The 22,406-nt window shown below is 62.7% G+C and overlaps 8 protein-coding genes across 8 annotated transcripts in view; 4 read left to right on the top strand and 4 right to left on the bottom strand.

Annotated features, from left to right (window-relative positions):
• Positions 1-410, bottom strand: part of AMSG_09619 (SAM binding domain-containing protein) — a gene marked incomplete at both ends in the record, with an annotated part of 1,608 nt that extends 1,198 nt beyond the window's left edge. The window contains one exon of the mRNA XM_013898719.1: positions 174-410. Coding sequence (XP_013754173.1) covers positions 174-410 — 237 coding nt within the window. The remainder of the gene's footprint in view (positions 1-173) is intronic.
• A 21-nt stretch (positions 411-431) lies between these two features.
• AMSG_09618 (glycoside hydrolase, family 15:P) lies at positions 432-3,916 on the bottom strand (the record flags this gene model as incomplete). Its single annotated transcript, XM_013898718.1, has 2 exons — positions 432-3,787; positions 3,811-3,916. 2 exons carry the CDS (start codon positions 3,914-3,916, stop codon positions 513-515), a joined length of 3,381 nt encoding a protein of 1,126 aa, XP_013754172.1. The 3' UTR covers positions 432-512.
• A 77-nt stretch (positions 3,917-3,993) lies between these two features.
• On the top strand, positions 3,994-6,073 carry AMSG_09617 (AGC/NDR protein kinase; the record flags this gene model as incomplete). Its single annotated transcript, XM_013898717.1, has 2 exons — positions 3,994-4,002; positions 4,601-6,073. The coding sequence occupies 2 exons, from the start codon at positions 3,994-3,996 to the stop codon at positions 6,071-6,073; spliced, it is 1,482 nt and encodes a 493-aa protein (XP_013754171.1).
• Positions 6,074-6,579: 506 nt separating this feature from the next.
• Positions 6,580-7,818, bottom strand: AMSG_09616 (uncharacterized protein; the record flags this gene model as incomplete). Its single annotated transcript, XM_013898716.1, has 1 exon — positions 6,580-7,818. The coding sequence occupies one exon, from the start codon at positions 7,816-7,818 to the stop codon at positions 6,580-6,582; it is 1,239 nt and encodes a 412-aa protein (XP_013754170.1).
• A 1,645-nt stretch (positions 7,819-9,463) lies between these two features.
• AMSG_09615 (uncharacterized protein) lies at positions 9,464-11,362 on the bottom strand (the record flags this gene model as incomplete). The annotated part of the gene is made up of 2 exons (XM_013898715.1): positions 9,464-10,334; positions 10,446-11,362. 2 exons carry the CDS (start codon positions 11,360-11,362, stop codon positions 9,464-9,466), a joined length of 1,788 nt encoding a protein of 595 aa, XP_013754169.1.
• Positions 11,363-12,308: 946 nt separating this feature from the next.
• Positions 12,309-14,345, top strand: AMSG_09614 (cytohesin-4). The gene is made up of 2 exons (XM_013898714.1): positions 12,309-12,527; positions 12,865-14,345. The coding sequence occupies exons 1-2, from the start codon at positions 12,429-12,431 to the stop codon at positions 14,257-14,259; spliced, it is 1,494 nt and encodes a 497-aa protein (XP_013754168.1). The 5' UTR covers positions 12,309-12,428; the 3' UTR covers positions 14,260-14,345.
• Positions 14,346-15,901: 1,556 nt separating this feature from the next.
• On the top strand, positions 15,902-17,804 carry AMSG_09612 (uncharacterized protein). The gene is made up of 2 exons (XM_013898713.1): positions 15,902-16,093; positions 16,484-17,804. Exons 1-2 carry the CDS (start codon positions 15,943-15,945, stop codon positions 17,749-17,751), a joined length of 1,419 nt encoding a protein of 472 aa, XP_013754167.1. The 5' UTR covers positions 15,902-15,942; the 3' UTR covers positions 17,752-17,804.
• Positions 17,805-18,127: 323 nt separating this feature from the next.
• AMSG_09611 (uncharacterized protein) lies at positions 18,128-21,024 on the top strand. Its single transcript, XM_013898712.1, has 2 exons — positions 18,128-19,368; positions 19,546-21,024. Exons 1-2 carry the CDS (start codon positions 18,205-18,207, stop codon positions 20,995-20,997), a joined length of 2,616 nt encoding a protein of 871 aa, XP_013754166.1. The 5' UTR covers positions 18,128-18,204; the 3' UTR covers positions 20,998-21,024.
• The last annotated feature ends 1,382 nt before the right edge of the window (positions 21,025-22,406 follow it).

The following is a 22,406-nucleotide window of genomic DNA, read 5'->3' as shown; positions in this document are numbered from 1 at the left end:
TCGAGAGTCTTTATGTTTGTCCCGTCGGCTTTTTCTTTTACCGATACCAAAGCCCAGTTAGCCTTTATTAAAACGCATCCTTTTGCCCCTGCCCCTGCCCCCTGCCCCCTGCCCCTTCCTCCCCATCCATCCTCCCCTCTCCCGCTCCGGCTCGAGTGCCACCCACTGCGTACAATGGTGCCAAAGGGTTTGGCCACGACATCGTCATGGTGGAACAGCCCGGCCTTGACGTGTACTGTCTCTCCCTGGGAGAGGATGATGGGATACAGCATGCGCCGTCCGCCAAAGAGCACAACAAGGTCGCCGTACTTGGCCTTGGCCCCGGCGCCTGGCTCGAGTTCATCGTGGTCACTGACGAATGGCCGAGACGGGTGGCCCCAGCCGACGGCCAACCACCCACCCACCGCCATAGCCCCCCAACGCCCACCTGCATCAGGAGACAACATTACTCTCATTGCGACGGAATATGCTACTCGCTCGATCAGAGTCTCCAAACTTGGCTGATGTTCACATCAGAGGCTTGGGCTGTTGCTGGTGATGCGTTCGAGGACGTCGGCGAGGACATGGGCCGGGAGCTCGGTGGAGAAGGCCCAGAGCTCGAGGCTGGTACACTCAAAGTGGGTGTCGGGCGCAACGAGTGGGTCATTGGCAAAAGTCCGCGAGCGAACTGAGCCGCCGTGCAAGAGCTCCGAATCGATCCAGAGCCCATAGCCGGCGTTGACGCCGCCACCGCCACCGACGGCGATCTGCGCGTCGGTGACGCGGACAAAGTGCGCCGGCCGGCCGGGCCGCCACGTGTACTTGCGCATGTCTGGGTGAAGCGAAAAGATAAAGGTCTCGCCCGAGCCAGAAAATGAGCCTGTCGACGAGGATTCAAAGCCTGTCGAGAGGTAGGCGCCGACGACCGCGCCACGGGTAGTCTGCAGGACGAGAACCAGCGGCGAGAGGTTGTCAGCCAGCCGCAGCAGCGTCTCCATGTTGTACCCGTCACGCTGGGTCTGGAAGACAAGCGCAAACGTGTCGTCGGTGTAGCGTCGCGGGATCCACGACCAGAGCGACGAGAGCATGGCTGGAGTAAAGAGCGACGATGTGCCGATGAGCTCCGGACAACCCGCGTTGGTTGCCGCGCTTGCGGCCACGTCCAACGCCTCGATCTCGCGCGGCGAAGTGCTGCCGGTCCCGCGATACACCTTGGGCGGGCGCGGATCATGAAGCGAGTACCCAAGGACACCCGAGCCGGCGTCCGGGGGCGAGCCCGAGGCCGAGGCTGAGGCCGACCCGCTCGTCACGGCCCCCTGTGGCTCAGATGGCAGGACGGCGTTGCTCACCGAGACCGAGTAGTAGGCATGCCACGAGTCCGGCGCAAAAAGCAGGTTAATGGTGAGGCCCGAGTGGATCATTGACTGCAGCGAAGCCCGCATCGCCGGCGACGCGTACTGCAGGACAAAGTAGAGGATGTCCTTGTGCGACGTGCCGATGTCACACGCATACGTCCGCATGTAGCCCGGAACCGTCACAGACTGCTTGTGAACGTCGAGCACCGCGTTCTCGCGCACATACGCCGCTGTCGCATCGTACATCTCCTGCGAGAGATGCTTTGCCGAGTAGCTGGACACCAGCGGCGAGGAGAGGCAGCCGTGCGAGAGCGCAAACGCCAGCCGCGACTCAAAAGCTTCACAGGCATACGCGGCTTGAGGCTCAAACTCGTCATACCGCGGAAACGAGCCGTGGTACTTGGCGATGAGCGGCGTTGCCGGCGCACCCGCCCGGAGCAGCGCGTGCTCAATCTCAAAGAGCGAGACCACGCCCAGCGGGCCGATTTGGTACGACACCTTCTTCTCGTATGACACCCGCAACGGCGGCGACGACGGCGGCAACGAGATCATCGACGCGTGCATGTAAGCCACGTTGTAGACGTTAATGTAGAAAGCAGTCCGCTCCTGAGATGTGAGTCCATCGAGCACCACGCCTTGCAGCTCGGTGGTGGCGAGCGCAAAGGCGCGAAAGGCCGCTGATGACCGTAGAACCTTGAGGTGCCGTGCCAGCACGTCGCCGCGCATATTGCCAAAGTGGTCAAAGAGGACGAGCGCAGCAGAAACGAGCGCGCGCGCAACCTGCAGTGGCTCACGCGCCGTGCTGTCAAAGATGGCCAACCGGTTGAGGACCCGCGCCGGCTCGTCCTCCTGCAACCGGTACTGGGTCTCGGGCGAGGGCGAGAACATGCTGTCCGATGCATTGTTGACGTTGTACACCAGCCGCGCATCAAGGAGCTCCTGCGCAACCTTGGACGCGTAGTAGTGCTCGCCGTGAGAGGTGTGGACCTGGATCCAGGCCACCAGCGCCGCGCCTGTAAAGGACTTGTCGTCGTCGAGCTTAAGCGCAACGTCCGGCAAGACCGGCCGCTTCATGCGGGCAACGAGATCATGGAGCGGGAGGGCAGGCACAAGGAGGTGCGGCGAGTCAGGCTCGGCACCGCGCCCAGAGCAAGCCGCGCCAAAAGCACCGGGCTTGGCCGCCAGCGCCTCCACCACCTCGCGCAGCGGCTTGACTGTCGGCAGCCGGAGCTCGAGTCCGGTGCGGAGGATCGGCCACTTGCGGAGGCAGACCTGATGGAACGTGCCAAGCGCCTTGCGGGTGCACACGCTGACGTCCGAGACCTTGAGCCCGAGCCCAAGGGTATTGATGGCGTCGGCTGGGTGTGCATCGTCTGCGCCGAGCGCGAGCACCGCGCCGTGCCGCAAGCTGCACACCGCAGTCGGACATCCGGCTCTGCCTACCCGCCAGGCCTCGACCACTCGGTCGGCGAGACGGCCCGGGTCCAGCCGCGGCGGCTCCGGAAGCGGGCCGGAAGGCAGCGAGATGGCAGAGAAGAACGAAGTGATGGCATCGAACGAGGGCTGAAGCAGATCGTCAAGTGACGGATTTGAGCGCCAGAGAAACCAAGTGATAAAGGCACGGAACTTGCGGGCGACGGCGCGCAAGACGCGGGTTTGACCGGGCGATGGCCGAGCGTCAATCAGGCCATAGCCCGCCGGATCGGCAACGGCACGGACCAAGTAGCGGAGGAGGAGGACGACAACAACAGGCGCAACATGGAGCGCCGGCTGGTCCGGATACTGCTTGGCCATGGTGGCGCGGAGGTGGACAAAGAGGCCAACAACCGCGGCAGGCACCAAGTGGGCCGAGAGCGTGACAGTGTCGAGCAGGCGAAGCGACCATGAGAGGACCGAGGCCTCCAGCTGCGAGTCGGCCGAGTCATCATTGCGTGCCAGCTCGGCCGAGGTCAGCGACGATGAACGCGCCCGGCCGGGCAGAAAGTGCGGAACCGGCGCGACAGTGACGTCGGCCACAATCGGCCCCACGCACGCCTCCAGCAGCGGAGCGCAGCGGGCGTCGACAAATGCCTCCAGCAGCATGGAGACCGGCTTGAATCGGCAGAACAGGAGGTGTCGCGATCCGGAAGCGTAGACCTCTTCGCAGATGAGCTTGCGGATAATGGCGTCCAAGTCCGGCGTCTCCTCGGCTACCGCCAACACCGCCGCCGTCAGCGCCCTGTTCACGCACACGTCCTCGACTCGGGTCAGAAGCGTGATGAGCACCGCCAGCGGCGGCGACGTCGCATCTGCGCCGAGCACCAGCCGCGCAAAGTGGGCAACAAGCTCTTCGCTAGCGACCCGGCTCGCACCATCATGCGACGCGCTCTCCTCATCGCCTGTGCGAGCCTCAGTCGCGTTTCCGGCAACATCAGCCCCAATGGCCTTGCTTACGTGGACCAGCTCGTCCAGCGCTGCCACATACTCAGCCTCTAACGCCGCCACCCGAGCCGCTGCTCGCGCCACCGCTCCGACATCTGCTCGAGAGATGTGATCATCACCGTCGCTCCCAGCTCCATCTCCAGCGCCTCGATCTCCTCCATCAGCACTGGCTGCTTCAGTTGAGCTGCTGGAGTGCAGCGAGGAGGAGGTGGTGGTGGTGGTGGCGGTGACCAGAGCTATGGCTTCGGTTCGTCTGCTCACCATAGCCTCCCACACCGCCATGTCGGGCCACAACAGCATGTGGTCGCTCATGGCTCGTACCTCTCAAAGGTGGTGTGTGAGAGAGTGATATGGTAGTCAAACTGTGGCCATTCCTCCTCCCTCCCTCCTCCCTTCTCCTCCTCCTCCGCCAACTCATTGTCCTCGCCGACGTGCCCGTGTCAAGGGGGATCCGCCCCCCCTCCCGCCCTCCCTCCCCTCCCGATCCCTCACCATCATGAGCACCATCATCACTACTACACCAACTCCCTCCCCCCCTTCCCCTCCTCCCACCACACACAACACCATCCCCCATTCCCATCCCACCACCACCCTCCCAATCACCACGATCGCCCCCATGCCCCCCCTCCCCTCCCCCCCCCCCCCCCCCCACCTTTTAAGATCCCCCTTTTTTTCCCCTTTGCCGGGATAGCCCCCCCCCCCGGGTGTCTGGCCCCCGTACCCGTACCACCCCCTACCCTACCCCCCCCCCCCCCCCTTTTCCCCCCCCCATTCCCTTCCCCCCGCCCCCACCACCACCACACACACACGCACTACATATGGCGTCTGTGCCGACTGCGTCCAAGTGGACGCGTGACAAGTCCAAGGCGGCCAAGATGTTCGTGGAGCAGTACTACGAGGACATTGCCGTCGCCTACTTTGAGCGCATGGAGCGGAGGAAGAAGCTGGAGAAGAACATGGTCAAGCTGAGGCTGACCGAGGTTGAGCAGCAGCAGCTGCGGAACGACCTTGCTGTTCGTGAGCAAGAGTATACCCGCCAGAGGAGGCGGAAGCTCTCCGAGTCGGACTTTGAGACGGTCAAGGTCATCGGCCGTGGCGCCTTTGGTGAGGTCCGCCTCGTCCGCATGGTCGAGTCGGGCGAGATCTTTGCCATGAAGAAGATGCGCAAGGCAGACATGCTGCAGAAGGAGCAAGTGGCTCATGTCAGGGCAGAACGCGACATTCTTGTGGCTGCAGACAACCCTTGGGTGGTCACTCTCTACTACTCGTTCCAGGACGAGGCCCACCTATACCTCATCATGGAGTTTGTGCCCGGCGGCGACCTCATGACCATGCTGATCAACTACGATGTCTTTCCCGAGGACGTCACCCGGTTTTACATGGTCCAGATTGCATGCGCCATCGACTCGATTCACCGCATGGGCTACATCCACCGCGACATCAAGCCCGACAACATCCTCATCGACCGTAACGGCTACCTCAAGCTCTCCGACTTTGGCCTCTGTACCGGCTTTCGCTCTGCCCACTCGACCCGGTTCTTCAAGTCGTTTACTCGCGACGAGGGCGACGACGAGTCGGACGCCGACCTCGCCACACCCGGCAGCTCTGGCCATGGCCAGCTCGTCGACTCGGGCGAGAGCAGCAACGCCCGTGGCAAAGGCAAGGGCAAGGGTAAGGGCAAAGGTAAGGGCAAGGGTAAGGGCAAGGGCAAGGGCTCCGACTCAGACGGGTCGGATGCCGACGCGCTCGCCACCCACGGTGGGCGGGTGATGACGTGGAAGAAGAACCGCCGCAAGCTCGCGTTCTCCACCGTGGGAACTCCCGACTACATTGCCGTCGAGGTCTTCCAGCGGACCGGGTACGGCTTTGAGGCCGACTGGTGGTCACTCGGCGTCATCATGTTTGAGATGCTTGTCGGCTACCCGCCGTTTTGCTCGCGCAACTCGTCCGAGACCTACCACAAGATCCTCAACCACAAGAAGACGCTCCAGTTCCCGCCCGAGGCCTCGGTCACGCCCGAGGCGCAGGACCTCATCCGCAACCTCGTCTGTGCGCCCGAGGACCGCTTCAAGTCCATCGAGCAGTTCAAGGATCACCCGTTCTTTGCCGGCGTCGACTGGGACAACATCCGCTCGGCAAAGGCGCCGTTCACCCCGCAGCTTGCCTCGCCCATCGACACCTCGTACTTTGACTATGAGATTCCCGAGCACTCGCGGGCCGACGCCGCAGCCCCAGTCCTCCGCCTCTCCGAGGGCGTCAACCCGTTCCTCGGCTACACCTTTAAGCGGTTCAACCACGGCCGGGCCGGTCTCAGCTAGCGGTTTGGCACTTGATTGATGCTGGCCGATGATGGCTCATTGTCGTCTCGACGGGTCCAGACCAACACAACCGCTCCGCCCAAGTAGACAAGGGCTCGAGACGGGGAAGAAACAGAATATTGTCGACACGCGTGAATTAGCGTGTAGGGTGGGGTTAGCCGTCGAGAGAGTGCTCGATGCTTGGGTGTGAGTGAGGATGCGGGTATTTGGCCAATTTGTTTCGGCGCGAGAAGCTTCCCTGTCGGCAGCCTCTGTGGGAGGAATTGGTGGTGTTTAGGCCATAGCCAGCAATGCGGGTGGCAAGGTAGAGGTGACGCGTGGTTGTGGTTGCGGCTAGATGCTTTGGTGCACCCTGTCACCATGTGTAGGGCTCGCAGACGGACCAATTGCCGATGCGGCCGCTGACCAGATGGTACAAGAAACACCGACGACATTGTGCCGCGACGGACAGCCGGCCGTGGAGACAGCAACAGTTGGAAGTGATTGGTTTAGCAACGAAGGTCAAATTACGGGGAGACCTGCTCAGGAGTGTTGGCTTCGCGGGACTTTGGCGCAGTAGGCTCATCACTCGACGAGTCTGACTGTGGGTTGGCCAGAGGCTTGCTGGACTGAGCCTGGTCGGACTGGGCCTGCGTTGCCGGCGGCTGCGACGGCTGAGCTTGTGAGACTTGGACTTGGGTGGCCTGGACTTGCGCGGCCTGGGCAGCCAGGGCGGCCTGAGCGGCCTGAGCCTGAATCATCTGAGCTTGAGGAAGCGAGGTCGTCATCGAGGCCGCCATGGGGGTCTGCGACATGGAGGTGAGCTGCATGGGAGTCTGCGACAGCGAGGTTGTCATCTGGGTCTGCGACATCTGACCTTGCATGGACGACGACGACATCTGGGCCTGGAGCTGGGTCAGCTGTGAGCCCAGCTGACTCTGGACCTGCATACTCTGGACCTGTACATTGCCGTAGGGCATCACGGGCATGGAAGCTTGCAAAGACGAGACGGCACCAGGCTTGCCCGACAGTGACTGCATCCTCGAAAGGATGTTCTGCTGGGCCTGTAGAGCCTGGAGGCGCTGCATGACCGGGTCGCCACCCTGCATGGGGCCGGTCATGGAGAGAGGCTGCATCGAGGTGGTTGGCATCGACGACGGCATCGACGACGGCATCGATGGCGGCATCGACGACGGCATCGACGGCGGCATCGACGGCGGCATGTGCGACTGGGGACCAGCCATGGCGTTGTACATGGCCATGCGCTGGGCCCACTGGTTGGCGTGCATCTGGGCGGCTCGAGCCTGGGCCTGCGCTTGCATGGCCGCAGCATGGAGTTGCGATGAGGTGTACATCATCTGCGGGTAGTGGCCGAACTGCGCTCCTGGCATCATGACTGAGTAGTTCTGGCCAGGCATGCCCGAGGTCATGCCCAGGAGTGACGACGACGAAGACGACTCTGTCGACAATGAGCGGTACCGCATCTTACCCGAGTTGCGCGATGGCTTGAGAGTCCGGCGGCGCGCGTTGGCGAACCACTGGCGAAGCTGGGCCACGCTCAGGCCCGTGGACTCGGACATCTCATCAAGCTCAGCGCTCGACGGGTACGGGTCGGCCTTGTGGGCGTCGATCCAAGACCGAAGTAGCTTTGTCACCTTGGCATCGAAAAGTCGCCGCTTGTGGTTGACCGTGCGGCGCTTACCAAGTGAGGCGGCGGAGCCGGAGCTTTCCGCCTCGCGTGACGACGACGACGAAAATGTTTGCATGTCCGACGGGGGGTCAGATCCTTCCTGAGGTGACTCCGTGTTGGACTTGGACGACGACGAGTTGTTGGACGAGTTGCTGGACGAGTTAATGGTGGGCGTCACCTTGGGAGTGTGGTCCAAACTTGACAACTTACCGCGACCAGAAACGTTTGGCATGTCAACAAACGTTTGTGGTGTGTCGTCTTCCGAGCCACTTTGCCCAGGCGACCGAGGCCGCTTCCGCGAGCTCTCCCTCGAGTTCTCAGGGATGGCAGGGGTATGCGCATTCAGCGGTCCCCCCGGTGAGGGACGGGTCTCCATGCCTCTAGTGATGTCGTCCTTGTTGACAGAGACGCGCATCCCGGGTGTGTCTGTCCGCATTTGGGCCGCAGATGCGGTCGCTTCGCCGTCAAAACGGCGGGCTGAGAACCCTTGCATGGCTACTACGGCGCCGTCAAGGGTGCGCATGCGCTTGGCATGACGGTGGTCGACCTCTGCATCTTGTTGCGTGTCGGTCTGCATGTTTGTGGGCACGTACGGCCTTTGGCTGGTGCTAGCGGGCTTGTACTTGGCTGGGTGTAGCAGGTCGGAAAATTGGCGATAGCTGTGCGACGTTGAGATTGCCAGCGTTAATTGGTACTAATTGCCGCTTCAGCAAAAACTGACACCCTCGTGCTCACTACCTGTCACTATCGTTCATTGGATAGGCTCCGCACCGGGTGAGGCAATCCAACCGTAATTGGGGTCATCAAGCCATGTCAGGCAGGCTAGAAGCAGACGGAGGTACTAAGTTCCAGGCCGTTTATGTGTACGGATGCGCATTACCCACTGCCACAGCCTCTACCGCTTACTATCCTCTAGATCCGCTTCCGCATGGCAGTCCACGCCCCGTCAACGACTGACATCCCCTTGCTCCCAAAGCGGTCATCGCGGGCTTTGCTGCGGCCCTAATGCGCCGCACCCGAAGTACGGGTCGGTCTGGGGCCGCAGAAGCCTGCCATATTGTTCTCCCGCCTTTTTTTGCTCAAGAGCTCGCTTCCATGGGCATACACCCACCCTAAGCCATGACATGCACTCTACCCTAATTGATATGGTGTTGGTTGACTCGCGGGGCATTTCCTGTCCCCATGACCGTCATGGTCAGACCTGGCCATCATCTCCGCACCGTCAAGCAAATGTACCACAAAACAACAAGTCTTTACCTCCGCACCTGGGCAGCGAGAGACCGACTTTATGTCGAGACTGGGTCGAGCGAGGAATGTACATTCCATCCCGCAGCGTTTTACGCTCGCAAGCTTGCCTATCTCGGCCACAACCGCCATTGTTCCCCGTGGCCATGCCTGTCGCCGGTGCCGGCTCTGGTGCATCTGGTCAATGCTGGCACGATGAACGCAAATGGCTAAAATCCCCGCTCGCGCCTCGAGTCGCCCGCGCGGGAAGGCCGCCCGGCGAGGTCGTGACGAAACTGGCTGACGTATGCGGGGGGATGCGGGGGGAAAGAATGGGCAATTTGATGATCTGTATGCGGGCCTGTCATCGTAGACGTCGCCTCCAAAGCCTGGTGGACAGGTCTGTCAAGTGGACAAGTTCACCGTTGATGGAGTGGGCGGCTGCGGGCGGCCGAGTCGTACGAGTGGACCGCATCATGACAGGCGAGATGAATGGCTCATGGCGCGGCAAAGTTGAGCTTGAAGATGGCAAGATACAGATCCTGAAGAACATGAATGGCGACGAGGACGAGGGCAAGCCGGACACGCGGGGCGCGGAGAACGAGGGCGCCGACCTCGAACGAAGTCACATTGAGCGCCCGCGAGTGCAGGTACCGGATGAGGAGGACCGAGATTATGGAGAAGCCGAGGGTGATGAACATGTATGCCACAAATCGTGGCAGCTCATCGTCGTGGCCCACGCCATCGCGCTCGGAGAACCGATAGCCCGGCGCGTTATGCGAGTAGTGGAGGAGGACGGTGTAGCTGCCAAAGGCAATGAGTGACATGGTCTCAGCGACTACGTAGAAGAAAAAGTCCATGATCGACTGCTGGACAAAGAGTTCGTAAGAGACCGGCCGCGGGACGAGAGTGCCGAGGCACGGGACCGACTGCACTGATGACGCGAACCACGACTGGACCCGGTGTGACGGCCGCGACGCAAGGAGTCCGTACACAACCACGTCAACGAGGACATCGTAGACGTTGACAAACAGAATGACCGCGTATGATTCGACCTCGAGGAACAGGTTGCGCTGAAAGACGAAGAAGAACAGGTCCATGGTGTACAATGCCACAGGCTTGATGTCGGCCTCGTGGACTGCATCAAACTTGCCGACCACAAACTTGGTCAGCGTCTTGAAGAGGAGGAGCGGGACCGAAAAGGCAAAGACAAAGAGAGCCTGTGTGGTGGCCGACAGAGACTCGCGTGAGAGCTCGATGAAGAACGCGGTGAAGACCTGACAAAAGGCGTACGTGACCAGGATGACCACAAGCAACGCAGCCATCCACAGAAATGTGCGCACAAACGAGTGCTCCTCGGCATATTCGCTCCACTTCAAGGCCTCCAATCCGTCTTGAGTGCTGATGCTGCTGCTTTCTCCACCACGCGCCAGTCGTTGTCGCTGCCGCCGCCGCCCAGCCGCGGCTGCAGCACGGTACGCCGCGCTGCTATCGGCAACATATCGCGAGCTCTCGCTCATCACCGTGTACTCGTCCGGTGATGATGATCCCGACCGCAGGTCCAACTCCGACTCCGTGCCTGCATACGATTCGACGGTAGGCTCCGGCGACGACGATCCCGACCGGACAGGCCCGCCGAGAATCTCTGAGCGGCCGTTGCTGGAGCCGCTGGAATCCCAGTCGGAGACCCACATAACTTCTTGTGCTTCCGATGCCGACGGGCTGGTGCTCTCGTACGCGTCCGAGTACGATCCCGGCCCCGAGCTTGTGGTCTCGGACGATGAGCCCGCCGCATGTCTTGCAACAGCATCAGCAGCGCTGGCGGCACCCGCGGCCACAGCACCAGCATGTGGCGAGCCTGAGGGGGCGATGTCTTTCCGAAAGAGAAAGTCGACGAGATGGGCCGTGCGATCGTTACGGGCCGAGAGCCATTCAGTTACAGCGTGACGATCTTGCCCGCGTGAGTACGCGTGCCAGCCAAGGACAAGGAAGAACGGAATGGAGGCCGGAATAGTGCAGAGCGGTAGTACGATGCTCAACGGTGACCACTCGAGTAGGAACGCCATTGCGCGCAGCCCACTGTCGAGCAGTGAAACACCGACGGCCAACGGGAGGAGGATCCGCATCGATGGCAGCGGGAGGACAAGGCCGTAGAGCGCGTAGCCGACAGCCGACGCTGTGAGCGAGTACGGCAAGGCAAAGCCGGTGAGATAGAGCCAAAACGATGCCTTGGGCTCGGGTCGACTCGTATCGGTCAGTGCCGCGTGATCAAGCGTCGGTGGTGCGTAGAGCGGCCACAGCAGCCACACTCCGACCGCCAACAGTGGCACGAATCGGATGGTGACGTAGTGCAGCCGGTCGGCTTTGGTCCCCGGGTACAGCAGCTTGCGCGACATGCTCTCACCGCTCCTGCTCCAACCTGCACTCTGCACACTCTCTGCCAGGTGATGAGGTGCAGACGTGGCCTGCGTACCACTATGCGCGAGCGGGGCTCTCTGTAGAGATGTGGTCAGACTCCAGCCTATCCCTCTGCACTTCTCACCTGTGCCCGTTGAGCCGCAACCGGCGCGCGCGCCGCCTGCCGCAAAGGCTCAAGTCAGGATCGGACCTTCTCACGTCGGATCTGCCTTACCTAACCACACCACGTATTGGGGGTGGGGGGGGGCGTGGGGGGGGGGGGCGTTTGGTGGCTGTCGGTGGTTGAAGCGACGAGCTGGTCGAGCAAGCTGAGCTCGAACGTTGCCTCGCGAGATCTGACGCCATCCTCGAGCCCGCACTAGCCATGGCAGGGTCAAGCAAGCTCACACACGATTTTGATCCGCATAGTGTTGCTTTTCATACCGTTGAAAGAGGGACGATCCCCATGGTCATGGTGGGCACGAGCAAGGGCAGTTGGAGTCGCCCCGGCTCCCGAGCGTTTTCTGTGACTGTACGCGCACAACGGGAGCTTTGAAGCCCCCTACTATAGGCCATGGCAGGGTCAAGCAAGCTCACACACGATTTTGATCCGCATAGTGTTGCTTTTCATACCGCTGAAAGAGGGACGATCCCCATGGTCATGGTGGGCACGAGCAAGGGCAGTTGGAGTCGCCCCGGCTCCCGAGCGTTTTCTGTGACTGTACGCGCACAACGGGAGCTTTGAAGCCCCCTACTATAGGCATTACTTTGTTCTGGAACCGAAAACTTGGAATAGATGGAGTTCTATGTATTACCAAAGCGCAAGCGGACCTTCATTGCAATCAGCTCTTGCATCCTCACGGCCGGTGATCACGTCCTCTCGGCGACGATCGAGTCACCTCTCTCTACAGCCACAGTGAGTCGCCGCCGACTGCGCGCTTGGCAGAGAGGTGACTTGACGGCCACGGACAGCACTACGGCTGAGTCTCTCTCCCTTCTCCCTCACATCCAACATCATCATCATCATCATCATCATCAACATCACCTTGTGTGGAGAGAGTGATCATGGACGTCAACGTGGCCCGTAGTCAGCGCCTCCTTGCCCGCACCCAATATGACCGCGTCCAGAAGGACGTCTCCTCGCTCGACGCTGAAATCGCTGCGGTACGAACCTGGGAGAGGTGGGAGAGGTGCGAGAGGTGGGAAGGGGGGGGGGGGGGGGGGGGGAGGGGGGTATGGGTATGGGTGACTTATGGTGTGTATGTATATGTGTCTATGGGTATGGGTGCTGGTGCTGGTGCTGGTGCTGGTGCTGGTGCTGGTGCTGGTGCTGGTGGGACGGGGGGTCGGTGTCGTTGCACATGGCGAACATTGGTGATGTCGGCTGGGGATGGTGGCATGGCGTGTTGCGTGGTGGTGGGGGGGGGGGGGGACATGGATCGATGCCTGATGGGGCTGGGCTGGTGACGCTGATGGGTATGACTCGTTGGTATGGCTGCAGATGGAAGAGGAAATCCGTGCAGAAGAAGAGGCCAGAGCTTTAGAAGCGGCTTTGGGCTCAGACGACGAGGCAACCTCATCGCTTGGATCTATCTCGTCGTCGTCGGACCTGCATCCGATGCTGACTCGCCCGGTTGACGGCTCAAGCGATCTGTATGTTCTTGTCCGAAAGCCAGGCACCCGCAAAGACACCATCTCGCGCGACCGTTTCGGTCGCCCGCTCGTTATTGCGGCGTCGCAGGCCGAGCGCGAGGCTACCTCTGACGGTCTGGTGTACCTGAATGACGACGGACCCAGCACCGAGGTCGCAAGTCAGGACCGTCATGCCGGCCCTATGATCGGCGCCGCGGCCATGGGTGTGACTGGCTCACGGTTGAGCATAGCCGAAGTGGTCGACGACGGCTCCTCGCTCCACACCAAGGAGCGGCTGCTGGCCAACGCTGCCAAGCGGTTCAACAAAAAGCCGGCCGAGTGTTGGCAGTACATGGAGGAGCGCGGCCTGTTTGCTGACGGAGGCTCGCCGCAGGAGCGCGCAGGGTGGCTGCTTAAGCTCCCGGGCCTCAAAAAGTCGCAGATCGGCGCATATCTCGGCTCGGACAAGCCGGGCATCGACGAGGTTGTCACTGCGTTCTCGAAGCTGTTTGACTACGCCGACCTCTCGGTCCTCGAGGCTCTCCGCATGTTTCTGGCCACGTTCCGGCTGCCGGGCGAGGCCCAGAAGATCGATCGTCTCATGGAGTCGTTTGCCTCCCGCTACGTGACCCACAACCCGGGCCTGTTTGCCAACGCTGACACGGTCTACATCCTCGCCTTTGCCCTCATCATGCTTCAGACGGACCTGCACAACCCGTCAATCAAGCGCAAGATGACCAAGGACGAGTTCTCCTCGCGGCTCCGCGGCATCGACGGTGGCTCTGACGTCGACACACAGCTCCTCGCCGCGCTCTACGACGACATTGCCGCCAACCCAATCGCCATGGAGGTCGAGGATGAGACCGCCGCTACCTTTGCCGACGCCAACAAGAAGGGCTACCTCCGCAAGCGCGGCGGCCGCATCCCGACCTGGCGCCGGCGCTACTTTGTCCTCACTGGCCACTGCCTCTACTACTTCAAGTCAGAGGAGGACCCGGCGCCCAAGGGCATCCTTCCGCTCGAGTCGCTCGCCCTCCGCCTCTCTGACGTCAAGCCGCACGCCTTTGAGATTTACTCGCCGACTCAGGACAAGATCAAGACCGGCAAGCGGACCGGCGGAAAGATGGAGGAGGGCCATCACAAGTCGTTGCTCATGGCGGCCTCGTCCTCTGAGGAGCGCGAAGAGTGGATGGATGTCATTGCCAAGAACATGGCCTCCTCGCCGTACCAGTACCTCGCCCGCTGCCGCGGTGCAGTCTGGTGACCACAACCTTGGGTAGCCGGCCGCCTGCTCTCACTGCCCGCGCCCGTTGGCTGCCGCCAGCGCTCCCTCGCCCTGCGCCAGCGTCCCGTAGATGCCGCCCGTATGAACAAAGCACGCCGGCTCTGCAAGTGCGATCTTTCCGGTTGCTGCCGCGTGCACCACTCCATAGAGGGCCTTAGACGAGTAGACCGGGTCGAGGACAAGTCCTGCCTTCCGAGCCACCGACGCCAGCACCGCCATCGACTCGGGATAGGCGATGCCGTAGCCCTTGCCCACGTAGCCATCGAGCAGAGTGTACGGTCCCGGCACAAGCTGCGTAGCATGGGCAGCGTTGAACTCGTCAAAAATCCGCGCAATGACCTTGTCGAAGAACGCCGCGTCGTCGCAGACCGGCACGCCAACCACCTGCAGCGAGTCAGTGAGGCCGAGCAGCGCCCGCCCAAGCAGAACGCCAGCAAACGAGCCGCCCGAGCCCACCGCCAGCGCCAGCGTCTTGTACCGGCACCCGCCTTCGGCGTTGAGGAGCTCGGCCACCATGCGGACGTAGCCCCACGAGCCGAGTGCATTCGATCCGCCCTGCGGCACCACGTACGTCGTGTCGCGAGCACCCTCGGCGGCGCCCAGCGCACGCATGGCCTCCATCCGCCGTGCCGGTTCGGAGAACAGATCACGCGGCATCCAACCAATACGAGTCCCAGCCAGCCGCATCAGCAGCAAGTTGCCTTTGGCTTCCTCGGCCTCGATGCTCGACCCGGGCCCGGGCTGGCGCAGCAGCATGAGCGGGGTGAGGCCGAGCCGGCGCGCCGCAAGCGCCGTAGCCCGAGCAAAGTTTGACTGCGCGCCACCGTTGGTCACCACATGTGTGGCACCGCTCCTCACCGCGTCCGCCATCAAATACTCCAGCTTACGCACCTTGTTGCCCGACAGCTCAGCGCCGGTCTCGGCATCGACCTTGATATCGATGACCACCTCCTTGTCGCACGAGGGTACCTCGATGACCACGCCCTCAGCCACCCGAGTCGGCAGTGAGGCGAGGACCACAGACTCGGGCTCGAGCGCATGGATCTTGACCCGCCCCTCACCTGCCACCATCGTACTCGCTGTCTCTAGCTCGCTCCCGGCCTTGGCCGCCAGCGCAGCCACCGATGCGCTCCGTCGTGCAGACGCAGCCTCCAGCTTGGCCATGCTCGCCCGCACCGCCCGTACCGCCAGCACCCGGCCCAAAGCCACGCCCAAAGCCACGCCCACCACCACGCCGCACCCGGCCGCACTCGCAATCCGTCGTGTAAGCATCTCCTTGCCACCTGAGAGACAAGTCGCCTCGTGCCCGTGGGCGAGCCTCCGGAGCCTCCAAGTGGCCACCTCTAGAGCCTCCGAAAGGCCACCTCCACCGCAATGGCCTCTCCGCCACTAGATCAGCCATCCAAGCCCGGAATCGGTCATGACCAACCCGTCATGCTCCGGCATCATGCGGCCGATGATCAGTATGAGTACGCTGTGCCTGTCAGCTAGGGGCATGGGCACGTGCTCAACACACGTGGTGGTGGAGACCGTTGCGCAACGACACGTAGTCATTGCGGGCACAGAACACGGCTGAGGAGTCACTGCCCCCGCACCACCACCACCACCACCACCAGACACATCTGACTCTGTTGGCTGACCAGTTGACTTTGTTCACAAACCATGCGTGCTGCTGTGTTTGTTCTTGCACTCCTTGGCCTTGCTGCCTTGGCTGCTGCCACGTACACCCCGTCCGAGCATGACGTTCGCGCCGCGTTGAAGAATGAGTTGTCGGACAAGATCGCCTCCGCCATGGCTGCCACTCCCGAGCACTGTACGCAGACCAAACAGCACCACCACAGCACCACACTCCATCCTCCCTCCTCCATCCCTTCCAACACAGCCCCACATTCCCCATCCCCCACTTCCCCCCTCCCCACTTCCCCTGTCTTCCCCTCTTCTTCCTCTTTTCTTCGCACTTGCACTTTTTTTTTTCATCCTCTCTCCGTCCTCACCTTCCCTCTTTCCCCCTCCCTCCTTCCCATCCCCTCCCCTCCCTCCATCCCCCCCCTCTACCATTACCATTTGCACACTTTCCACCTCTTCATACACTCTTCTTTTCTCCTTCCTCTATCTGCCCTTCCTCCTCTTCCCCCTCTTCCCGCTCCACCACTTTCACCTCCCTTTTTTTTCCTTTTACTCACCTCACCGCCCAAAACCACAGCTGTCACCTCGCGGGCGCAGTCCGACTGCGACAAGCACTCGTCGTCGTGCTCTTGCGGTGCCGAGGCTGGATGTGTTTGGGTCATTGGGCTCGACACTCGCGATTCTGAGAACCCCAAGGCTGGCGGGATGTGCGTCGAGGGCAACCATGCCACCGGCAAGAAGCTCATCACGCCGGGCATCACTCAGATCTTTGACTGCTGGTGGCCGGCTACTGACCGCCACACCTGCTCCGAGACCTGCACCTACCGCCTGGCCATCTCGTTCTCATCGTTCTACGTCCGCGCCGAGCTCGACATGGCGCCCACCTTTGCCTCGGGCTCGTCGCAGGCCGCCGCCAACGCCTTTGATGGTATCCAGTTCAGGGCCTTCCTGTTCTACTCCTCTGGTGGCTTTGGCATGCCGGCCACTCTGCCGTTCTTCACCGGCTCGGCGTACATGATTGCCAACGCCGGTACTTCGATCTCCAATGCCAACAACAATGGCATGCCCGGCTACCGTGGCGCGGCCTTCTTTGTCCTCCTCGACTCGGTCTTCAAGTACAAGACGTCGGAGCATCCTAACGGGTACGTGGCCGGCACCGGCACTGCCCCGACCTTTACCGCCGTCTCGAACGTCGGCTTCTCTTCCTCGACTGTGACCACCACCGGCGCCGCCAACACATCGGTCACCATCAACAAGTGGGAGCTGACTTCAAACGTCGACGGCGGCACGCTCAAGTACATCTGCTACTTTGGTGCCGAGGAGTGGGACGCCCCGTCCAACAACAAGCGCTACCAGCCGTACGATGCCAAGTGCGATCTCACCTCGTCTGGCATCACCCTTGCCGCCGGCGAGGCTCTCGGCGTCCGCATGGTCGTTGCCTCGGCCACCGCCGCCGGCACTGCCAACTCGGCCTCGGAGACTCTGACCGTTGGTGCCGGCTCCATCGGCTTTGCGCCCAAGGCCAAGACCGCCGCTGGCGCCGAATTCGACGTCGCTGTCTCGGCGCCTTCCGACTGCGGCGAGATCACCTCTGCCTGGCGCTCCGAGCCCGACTTCCTCAACACCCTCTCCGAGAACGTCGGCACCGCCAAGTACGTCTGCACCTACGCCTCATTCCAGACCTCGGAGACCTCGTGGTCGTGGGACCCCGAGTCGAAGATCGACCGCTCGCAAGCTGATGCCAACATCAACGCTCAGTCGTCTGCCACCCTTGGCCTCGCCGCGCAGCCGCTCCTCGTCGCTGCCGTCGCCTTTGTTGCCTCGCTTCTCGTTCTCTTTGCGTAGACACTTCCCCCTCTCCCCCTCCCCGCACACACATAATTCTACGTGATTTTCCATTATTCGTTCCATCCCCATCGCCTCGTCGTCACCCAGCATGCCGCTGGCGCCTGCCACGAGCCAGTCACGTTCGCCAAACGTGACTCGCCGCCACACTCCCGTTCCCCTCCGTACCCCCAACACCCCCCCCACCCCCCACCCCCACCACACACACACATTCCACTCCACCACCCCATACCCATGGCAAGTGGTGGACATGATGCTGAGCGTGCGCGCGAGTCGCTCCTCTCGACCTTTTCCTCTGCAGTCAACTTGGTCGTCCTCGCCATGGGCACCACCAGCACCTCCTCCACGTCGACCAGCAAGCCGGTGACGAGCGGAGGCACGAGCGGCTCGGCATGTGCCAATGATGGAGGAGACGGACAAGGTGGTGGTGGTGGTGGTGGTGGTGACAGGCGAATGCAACAGCGACTGACTCGGACACATCCTGTGTATTCGCCTTTGGAAGCCATTTTGGAGGCCATTCTGCGACACGGCTTAAAGGCTGGCTCATCACGGACTCGGCTACTCCGCATCGATCCCCTCTGGGCTATGCTCAAGACCCTCCTGGCAGCATCGGAGAGAGCCGCAGGCGTCCGTGCCGAGGTTGATGATCTGCCAAGGGATGCCAAGGACGTTGTTCGTGCTCGTGCTGTTCTCCGTGCTGCCCTCTCGGGCCAGATGCTGTTTGAGCTCATCGCCGATGCCTTTGATGGTCCCGCGCCTGTTCTCGACCTCGACAAGTACTACCACCGCTGGGCGTTTATGGCTGATTTCGACTGCAGGGACATCCTGGTCCAGGTCCCCGCCGCATCCGAGGGCCTCGCTGCCATCCCCATGGACCTCTCGCTCTTTCAACTCAACGAGCTGACTGCGCCCAGCGAGCCGGTCACCTTTGAGCGCCACTTTGCCTCCATCGCCGGCGCTGTTCATGCGCTGCTTGTCGAGTATGTACCACGGGCGCAGGCTGCGCCTGCCTCCCCTCCGCCTGCCTCGCCACCTTCCAAGGCTCCGGCAGCACTGCAGATTGCCAACCCGGCCGGCGCCGAGCCGTCCGGCGCTGATACCAACACCAGCACCGACAGCACGAGCTTGTTCCCCACAGGCAAACCACTGACCCCTGCTGCGCTCGACAAGTCTGCCCTTCGCCAGCCGTCGTCATCAACGGCTGCACGCCTCGTCGAGTACACTCCGTCAGCAGACCTCAACGCCGATGGCATCGTCGTCTCGTCATCTGTTCGGGTTGTTCACAAGAGCAAGCACAAGCACAAGAACAAGCACTCGTCGCACTCGTCGCACTCGTCGCACTCGTCGCACTCGTCGCACAAGCACCGTAAGCGCCGCAAGCACAGGAAGCCGGAGGACAGCAGCATCGACCCGTCGCCGTCGCCGTCGCCTTCACCATCGCCGTCGGTCTCGGACACCGGCGACATGGTGCCCGCAAGCACAGGCAGCATCTTTGAGGCTGCCATCGGCTCGGCAGACTTTGCCCTGGCACCTGTCAACGGCGCGCTCACTGGCGGCCATCCTGTCTCAGCGCCGCTTCTCGACAGTGCGCCCGAGCCGATGCGCAATCCGCACGGCGTGCATGCCCCTGAGCCTGCACCTGCACCCGTGCCCGCCCCTGCGCCCGCCCCTGAGCCTGCACCCGCGCCCGCCTCTGAGCCTACATCCGCGCCCGCCTCTGAGCCTACATCCGCGCCCGCCCCTGAGCCTACACCTATGCCCGCATCCACGCCCGCGCCCACCCACCCGGCCCAGACCGACCTCAACCCCGGCCCCGCCTCCTCACCGGCATCCGCCGCCGCCGCAGCTGCTGCTGCTGTGGCTGCAGTTGTCGCCGCTGCCGAGCGTGAGCGGCTTGAACAACTAGCCCTCAAGCCGTCGCCGCGCAAGACCCGCCCTGCGGCTGAAGCCGCCAAGCCGGTGGAAGCGACTGCAAGCGGAAACGGCTCAGTCTCGGCATCGGGCACGGCAAGCGGCTCGACGGCGTCGTACCGGTCAGTGGTGCTCAAGGATCTCAACCAGTCCAACTCGACAGGCGCAACGAGTGCAAGTGCCGACAACGCAAGCGCCAGTCTCGACCTCTCGTCGCTCTTCCAAGTCGGCTCGATCCAGAACCAGGCCGAGCTGACCCAAAGCCTTCGTGCTGCACACACGGCGTTTATGGACGGAAGCGGGCCGGGTGATGCCTTTGTCGGTGCCGCCAAGCGGGTGCTCTCCTCATTCTTCAAGCATGACATTCTGGCTGAGGTCGACGCCGTGGCGCTTGGCGCCGACCTGCTGACCATGGTCACCGACGACGTGCCGCGCGCAACGTATCGCGAGGTTGTCGACGTCGCCGTCCGGGTTCTCACTATCGAGCTGGAGGCCGACGAGTCGGCTGAGACGCCGGGGGAGAGCGAGGCTGACGCTCCGGCAGCCGCAGTCACCCCGGCAACTGCAGCCGGGCCCGAGACGGTGGAAATGCTGCGGCGGAGCGGCGAGGCGGTGGCAACACGACTGGCTGACCTTGGCCTGCGGCACACCGACGAGGCCTTTGTGTTCCGGGCGTTCCTGCGGCTGGCGCAAGTGTACCATCCGTCGGTCCTGCTGCCTGCCGAGCCGGCTCTGGCCGAGGCGTTCTTCAAGCGACTGCACATGTACTACGGCTACGTCTGGGCACAGCTGCAGGTGTTGGAGGCGCGGATGCACGCCGTGCCGGAGCACACCCACGGGTGGATCGACGTCAACGGCAACGATGCGCCGCCACCGTCGGACACGGTCGTCGGCGATGTCATCCCGTCCAAACTGGGCGGCTGGTGGCTGACCGAGGTTTCTGTCCTCGACACCATCAATGCGCTCGAGGCCAAGGAGGCGCTCTCGGTGGCCAAGGTCGTAGTCAACACTGCGTACGAGCTGATGGAGAAGGCCCACGTCATGCCGCAACACACCCACTACCTCCGCCACGGCTCCAAGCAGAAGACCTCGATGTTCTTCCTCGCCTTTCTCTCCATCGCAGGCGTGACTCCCTCGGACCCGCCGTCGCCGCCGTTCCGCCGTCCGGCCACCTTGCATGCCCATGCCATCGTCGACGTTGTCCCGCAGCTCACCGCCCTCGTCGACGCCCGCCCTCTCTCGCACCACCACCTCATGCACTCGCAGGTCCGGGGCGATCGCAAGTTTGTCCTCTTCTACAAGTCGCAGCTCGGCGTCGGCGACGTCCTGGTGTAGGCGCTGTGTAAACCATGAGTGTTACGATGTCTCGTCCATGGCAGCCGGCGCAGTGGCTGGGGGAGAGGCCGCGGAAGCAGCAGTGGGAGCGGGGGCGGGGGCGGGGACGGCAGCAGGGGCGGCAGCGGGAGCAGCAGCAGGGTCGGCAGTGGTAGCAGCAGGGGCGGCAGCGGTGGCGACAGCGGCAGGAGCAGCAGGGGCGGCAGCAGGGGCGGCAGCAGGGGCGGGGGCGGCAGCAGGGGCGGCCCTTGAGCTTCCGGGAGCGCGCTTGCGCTTGGGGACGACGCGGAAAAAGGCGGCCTCCCAGTCGTTAAGCTCGAGGAAGGCGAGGATGATCTCAAAGACCTGGTTGACGGTGATGACCTGGCGGGAGCCCTGGGCGATGTACGGGCCAATGGGCAGGCGGGCTTTAGCAATGCCCAGCGTGTCAGCCTTTTCGGCGGTGATGCCCTTGAACCTGTTCTTGTCGACAAAGCCGCCGATGATGTACTTCTTGCCGACTTCAAACGAATCGATGTCGTTCTCGGTGTCTGGCGTGAGGTAGACCAGCGACGAGAGGTCGTCCTCGGCGAGGGCAGAGAGCAGATCAGGGCCCCTAGCAAAGTACAACCCATTGAGCGAGGTGCGCTCGTTGCCCGGCGGTGGCGACCAGAGGCCCCACCCATTCTTGGGCACGATCTGCATGGTGTTGTGCAGCCGCTCGATGACCGGCGCTTCGGCCGGATCGTCCGGGGCGGCGAGGACGAGAGTAGCCGGTGCCGGTGCCCGCCTGTTCTTCCCGTAGCACTGCATCAGCTGGTTGGTCATGGACTTGATCTCGTGCGGGCGCATAAGGCGATCAAAGGTCAGGTCCACAACCACCGTCACGCCCGTCAGCTTGCTGTCGCTCCATGGGCCGGGCTTGGCCGATGGCACCTCCTTGCCGAGCAACTTTGCCCGCTTCCGCAGCTCCTTCCGCCGAATTTTCTGCATCTTTCGCTTCTCCGCCTTTCGCGCCGCATTCTCTTCCGCCCGCCGCTTCCGCTTCGCCGCCCGCTTAGACAGCGTCCCTCCATGGGTGCCATCGCCTGCAGCCGCCGCCGCCGCCAGTGCCTCTGCCCGAGCCAATGCCGTGCCTGCAGCTGCCGTCACCGTGACCAGTGGCGGGATAGGGTCATCCACAGCCACTGCATTGGTGCTGGCGGTCGTCGTCGTGGTAGGTTCCGTTGTCGTGGTGGGCATGGTCGTCGTGGTGGGCATGGTCGTCGTGGTGGGCGTGGTCGTCGTGGGATCACTCGCCATTTGATCAATGGCTGGTAGGGGGCAAGAGGAGGGGGGGGGGGGGGGGGGGAGGGAGGGGTGGGGGGGGGGGGAGTTTGATAAATACGAGTTGAGTGATGATGTTTTAAAAGGCTCCGGGGGGGGGGGGG

This window comes from Thecamonas trahens (genome assembly GCF_000142905.1).
Source record: "Thecamonas trahens ATCC 50062 unplaced genomic scaffold supercont1.52, whole genome shotgun sequence".
NCBI lineage: Eukaryota > Apusomonadida > Apusomonadidae > Thecamonas > Thecamonas trahens.
This window is presented reverse-complemented; position numbering and strand designations above follow the sequence as displayed.

Coding starts and splice junctions, on each gene's coding strand:
- AMSG_09612 (XM_013898713.1), top strand. CDS start 15,943: ATGCGTGCTGCTGTGTTTGTTCTTGCACTCCTTGGCCTTGCTGCCTTG. Junction 16,094..16,483: donor GGCTGCCACTCCCGAGCACT/GTACGCAGACCA, acceptor CCAAAACCACAG/CTGTCACCTCGCGGGCGCAG.
- AMSG_09611 (XM_013898712.1), top strand. CDS start 18,205: ATGCAACAGCGACTGACTCGGACACATCCTGTGTATTCGCCTTTGGAA. Junction 19,369..19,545: donor CGATGCGCAATCCGCACGGC/GTGCATGCCCCT, acceptor CACCCGGCCCAG/ACCGACCTCAACCCCGGCCC.
- AMSG_09614 (XM_013898714.1), top strand. CDS start 12,429: ATGGACGTCAACGTGGCCCGTAGTCAGCGCCTCCTTGCCCGCACCCAA. Junction 12,528..12,864: donor TCGACGCTGAAATCGCTGCG/GTACGAACCTGG, acceptor GTATGGCTGCAG/ATGGAAGAGGAAATCCGTGC.